Source organism: Nelumbo nucifera, chromosome 1 (assembly GCF_055504915.1).
Source record: "Nelumbo nucifera cultivar China Antique chromosome 1, China Antique-T2T, whole genome shotgun sequence".
NCBI classification, from domain to species: Eukaryota; Viridiplantae; Streptophyta; class Magnoliopsida; order Proteales; family Nelumbonaceae; genus Nelumbo; species Nelumbo nucifera.
The window spans coordinates 49,960,225-49,966,349 of NC_142649.1; the positions used below are offsets into that span (position 1 = coordinate 49,960,225).

At 45.2% G+C, this 6,125-nt stretch overlaps 1 protein-coding gene across 1 annotated transcript; it reads right to left on the minus strand.

Annotated features, from left to right (window-relative positions):
* Positions 1–466: 466 nt before the first annotated feature.
* Positions 467–1,018, minus strand: LOC104587529 (uncharacterized). The gene has a single exon (XM_010245177.2). It carries the CDS (start codon positions 1,016–1,018, stop codon positions 467–469), a length of 552 nt encoding a protein of 183 aa, XP_010243479.2.
* Between the last annotated feature and the right edge of the window lie 5,107 nt (positions 1,019–6,125).

Consider the following 6,125-nt stretch of genomic DNA (forward strand, 5'->3'; position numbering starts at 1 on the left):
TAATAATTCCTTCTTTGAAAACTAGTTCCATAGTTCCTATGGTTGTAGCTAAAATTGTTGTAGAAGTCCCCAAGTAAAGTGTCACCGCATCGTCACTCAGGCTTCTGCTTTTTTTGAACCCCTGCAATGTGTTATATGTATGAGTAGAAGCCTCGGAGTCAATACACCAAGATGTAGAAGTGACCAACATATTGGTCTCTATGACAAGAGATTTGAAATTACATTCTTTGTTCTTGGTGTTTAGATACTGAGGACAGTTCCTCTTCTAGTGTTCGATCTATTTGCAAAAGTGGCATGCATCCGATGCTTTATATTTCTTTTTCTTTTTCAACTTGCCTACTTTCTTCTGAGGTTTCTTCTTGCCCTTCCTCTTTCTTTTGCCTGACTTGCCACCTTCAACAAACCTGGCTATCGGCTTATTCTTCTTGATCAGTTCTTCAGACCTCTACAACATATTGCTAAGTTCCTAAAGGCTAACTTTTATCTTGATCATGTTGTAGTTCATGACAAACTGATTAAAGGTGGGAAGCAGAGAGTTTAAGATGGCATTAGTTTTAGTGTCCTCATCTAGCTGAGAACCAAGAGCCTCCAGTTCGTTGATATAACCCATCATTTTTAAGCAGTGGTCATGGACCTGTTGGGTCTCGGTCATCTGGGTGGTCGTCAATAGTTTGAGGACCTTTTGACAGGAAGAATGGTTTTTCTCCTCATGCATCGCCTTCAAACTATCCAGGATATCCTTGGACACTTTGATCTTATCGAACTGTCTCTGGATCTGATTGTCCAAAGATGCTATGATGAAACATCGGACAAGAGAATTCTTCTCCTCCCATTCCTGATACTCTTTCTTACGGGCCTCAGAAGCCCTGTCACCCAGATGTTTCGGAGCAAGGTTCTTGGCTACCTTGTCCAATTTCTCGAACGTCAAAACCAGATTCAGGTTACGAAACCAATCAGCATAATTGAGTCCTTTAAGCTTATTGTCATCCAACAACTTGGCAAATTGTCCGTTTGCCATTTCTGATAAAAGGCAACACTGATTAGTTCATGACCTAAAATTGATAAATGTTTACATAGAAAGGTCTTTTATCTATGTTTCATCTCCATTTATTCATCTCTGAGATTTTCCTCCTATCTCAGTGATGGAGACACGATGCATGTCTCTGGAAATGTGGGAAATCACATATGTTCATGGAGCCAACTGTTTCAATTGCAAACCCCACCACTTGACTATGAGATTTGGAAAATGGATGTCAAAACAGCGTTCCTGAATGGAGATCTTACTGAAGATATCTATATATAGCAGCTGCAAGGCTACATTGCTGCTAGTCAGGAACACATGGTGTGTAAACTTAACAGATCCATTTATGGACTTAAGCAAGCTTCTAGGAGTTGGAACATCCGTTTTGACTCTGCTGTAAAATCGTTTGACTTCAAGCAGAATCCGGATGAGCCTTGTGTTTTCAAGAAATCTAGTGAGGATATGGTTACGTTCTTGGTTCTATATGTAGATGACATTCTACTCATTGGGAATGATGTAGGAATGTTAACTACAGTGAAAGTATGGCTTTCACAGCGATTCTTCATGAAAGATCTTGGAGAAGCCTCCTATATATTGGGTCTTCGACTCTATAGAGATAGATCGAAGCGGATAATAGGATTATCCCAATCTGCTTACATTGACAAAATAGTCAAAAGATACAGCATGGAGAACTCCAAGAAAGGAAATGTTCCTTTCAGGCACGGAGACACTCTCTCCAAGAAGATGTCTCCCAAGACTTCTGAGGAGATTGAGGGCATGAAGGACATTCCCTATGCCTTTGCCGTAGGGAGCATCATGTATGTCATGCTGTGCACTTGCCCTGACATTGCTCAGGCAGTGAGTGTCGTAAGAAGATTCCAAGCCAACCCAGGGCAGGAGCACTGGACTGCTGTGAAAAACATACTCAAGTACCTCCGAAGAACAAGAGTTTTGTCTTGTATTCGATGGTAGCTCACTACAGATCCAAGGGTATACTGATGCCAATTTCTAGTCGGATCCAGATGATAGAAAGTCTACATCTGGATATGTTTTCACGATACGATCGTGTGTTGTTTGCTGGAAAAGCAACAAATAGGGGTCCACCGCAGACTCCACAACCGAAGCAGAATACATTGCCGCAAGCGAGGCTGCCAAAGAAGCCATGTGGATGAAGAAGTTCGTTAATGAATTGGGAGTAGTTCCATCCAGCACATCACCCATCCCGTTGTTGTGTCACAACAATGGAGCAATTGCTCAGGCTAAGGAGCCACGAGCCTACTCGAAGTCAAAGCACATCGAGAGGAAGTACCACGTACTGCGGGAAATTGTTGGTAGAGGGGATGTCCCGATTCAGAAGGTACCGTCAACGAAAAATGTAGCAAACCCATTGACGAAGCCACTATCATAGAAAGTGTTTGAGAAACACGTGGAAAGCATGGGACTCCGGCTTGTACCAGATTGGACCTAAGTGCAAGTGGGAGCTGTTAGACAGTTTTTGTATGCCCTTAGCTCCAATCAGAATGATGTACTTTTAACATTTATTGTAAATGAATAAAATGCATATTTGATTCATGTTTTTGTGGTTTGTTTCTGTGTTATACCCTTAAACTGGACACTTAATGAGACTCGTGTTAGTTTAGAATGTTCACAGCCGGTGGGTCGGTCTGGGGAGACCTATTCTGATAAGGCTGACATTGATGTGCTACCAAGTCGGTTGGGGTGGCCTGTCTCAGCCGCCAGGGTGAGACCCAAGGCACGTGTAGTGTAGGATTAATTAAATCTTTGAACCGGACCAGATTTCCAGTATTGCTCTAGACCTTGGAGATTAATGGGCAAAACTGGAAAGTTACACCTGACCCCTAGACTCGATCATGATATTGCACTAGGTGTCGGATTGGGCTGTCTTTGATATGCCAATCAATGAGATCCTTAACGGGGGTCAAAACCTAGGTATGTTGGGATAGTTTGAGAATTCATCTGAGTGGGTGATCATAGTGACAGGATCAGCCCCTTTGTCGGACAAAGGTAATGATCGGGGATGCACTATCTCTGATGGAAACCAAGACTACCGGAAGCCGATTCCAATCGTTGAGATTTGTTTTGCAAAATATATTTTATATGAGATATAAAAGTATATATATTACAGTTTCTAAAATGTTTGCAAAAGGTTTTAATTCCTGGGATCCACATAAGCAGAGAGTGCAACACTGTTCCTTGCAGCCGAGGGAGAGGTCCTCTCTTGTCGGGCAGTGTTTGATCATTATGGGCTGAGAGGTTAAGTGTAAGGCCATTGAGGGTAATGCCTGATGGGCTAATCTTGCATCTGCCCACAGTCCCTGGATTTTATAAGGTGGCTTGGCCCAGGGACCACTTAATGTAAGTGTTGGGCCCAATAGAAGCCCATGTGATGGGTTTTAGGGGGTGCACTGTCCACAGTAGTGTATTCGGCCAGGCCTTGTAACAAAGGCTAGGCCGAACCCATGTGGCTGATGTGTAGATCAATGCTTGGGTCCCACGCCATACAAAGAAGCCCAACTGGGCAGCAGTTTGGAAGCAGTTTTGAGCACATAGACTTATTGGGCCTGAAGCCCATTTCAAACTGGTCTGTTTTAATTAGTTAAATAGAGGGGGTGGATCTGGGATTAAATCAGTTGATAGGATAGAGTCCCACTCTATCCACTCAGAGAGACCAGATCTGAATTCAGATATGGAAACCTCCTGATAAGATCAGTAGAAGGCTGATCTAATCTGCAGATAAGATAAGGGTCTTATCCTTATCACTTAAAGAGAGTCCAAATTCAGATAATGGTCTGAATTAGGAAACTCCTGAAAGGATCAGGAGCTGATCTCTTTAAGCTTGTAAAGCAGGAGGGGGCGAACGATCAAGATCATCCCAGAAGTTCCAGAGATACTAGATCTCGAATTACAGAGTGAAGAATACACAGTGTGACTGCGCCTTCTCCCCGTGATCCCTTCCTACTGCCGCCATACGGCCAGTTCGTTCTCCAACATTGTAGGAGTGGTCAAGATTGGATCTTGATATCAGTCTTTGCTGAAAGGCTGATAGGAAGTTGTGCTCACTGCCTCCATTGGATTCTTACTGAAGAATTCAGTTCGTGGGACGGACTCTGCTGATTCTGCTCCTCCATCCATTGTGTCATCTTCAGTGGGAGCAGTTTTTGGTGTTCTTCTTTGGGTGTGAACACCTCCATTGAGAGATACTATTTCTCTATATCAGGTATATCCCCTCTCCCACTATTTCATTTCAAATCTGGTTCGGTTTATGGTTCAAGATTGATCCTTGAAAAATATGATTTTTCTAAAATAGGGAATACGATTCCCAGCTGAAGGGAGAGAAATTTTTGAAATTCGCCCACCCTATTCCGCACCTTTTGGGCGTCCATGTGATGGATTTCATATCCCTTCAGAACTGCATCCTAGTCGTCTGCACACACCTACCTCCAAGTGGACTCAAGTATAAATAGGGGATGACCCCCCTAAGGTAAGGGGTTTGGACACCCACTACTCCAAGCTCTCTAACTTCTTGTCGACCTCATCTAAGCTACTCTACTCAGGCCTTGTCCGCCCTCTTTGCTACGCTTTTACTAACTTTACCGTCAAAATATGCACCCCCAAGATAGAACCTGGGGCCTTTGATGTGTTTCCTCCTCCACAGGTCAGACTTACATGCTCTCAGCCACAGCGGACCTCAAACTCATCAATTAGCCATCGACTCGGAAGCAAATTTTCTTTGCTGCCCTTGGCCCATCCAAGGCAACAACAATTGCCACCGTATGTGGGCATGTCTACTAAGACTTCCCTCAATTAAACACTTGCTCTAAAAATCCACTACTAAGCTTCCAACAAAATGGCTAGAAACAATTGGTCATGGTGGACCAATTCCAAGTAGTCCTCGACCGATTCAACAGCATCACACAAAGATTGGACAATGTGGGGCAACCGGCAAGAGCCTACCCTGCTGGAAGCCTGGGGCGTGACAACGGACGCTCTTCCCAAGCTCTGTTGGTTCAACGCCCAATTGGACAAAATAGGGCTGACCCCTTGGGGTCTAGCAGTAGTAGCTGATGTGCCAATTAAGCGTCGAGGACCTACCAATCCCCTAGCCGATGAGGGGACGACTCAGCGCGGTCTTGTGACCATCGCCGAGACCAAGGATGACACCATCAATCAGAGAACCCGCGGGATGAAGGTGGGTGGTCTGGCTACTACAGCCCTCCTCCGAGGGTTGGGGCCGACACCACGCCTCTCCCTCTCATATCTTAGACCTTCAAGAACTCCTAAATGACCGACGGGCCAGAAGGAACCAGGATGTGCCCACATCAGAGTACTCAGGGAATAAGGCCGACCCATTCCGCATCTGAGAGGACTAGGATGAGGTTGGTAACATTAAAGATGAAAGATGAACTTTGGCAAGTTAAGGAGAGCCGAGGTAATGCCTTGACAAGCTAGAATCCCTCATCCAACAAAATGGATGCCTTCACCGACGCCATCACCTCGAAGCCCCTTCCACCTCACTTTAAAGCTCCCACACTGGAGATGTATGAAGGCACTACAGACCCGGACGATCACTTGGAAAGATTCTGGGCGCTTATGACCCTTTATGGATATTTTGATGCCTTGACGTGCTGAGCTATCCGGGTGACCTTCAAGGGGGCAGCTTTTCGATGGTTCTTCAGGCTCCCATCTTGCTCTATCAGCACGTGGGACAAGTTCATCAATCTTTTCCTTGCCCACTTTAAAAGAGTGTCATCTCGCTCATGACCGTCCGACAGAGGCGTGATGAGAGTCTACGGTCATACATTGACCATTTCAAGAAAGAAGAGCTTGAGGTCCAGGACCTCGACCCCATGGTCTCCATGCACATAGCAATCCATGGCCTCCTACCCAGGTCGGCCCTCAAGTGCTCTGTCACCAAGACACCGCCTAAAACCATGACGGAATTTTAGAAAAAGGCTTAGGAGTACATCACCGCCGAGGAGGCCTCAGCTGGCTAGCGCCGAGGAGAGGCCAACCACAACCATGGGAGCTCAGAGAAGAAGAGGAAGAATGGAGACGGCCGCAACAATGACAACAACAACAAAGA

Bases quoted from the DNA above. Each gene is read 5' to 3' on its own strand.
- LOC104587529 (XM_010245177.2), bottom strand. From the start codon at position 1,018: ATGGCAAACGGACAATTTGCCAAGTTGTTGGATGACAATAAGCTTAAA.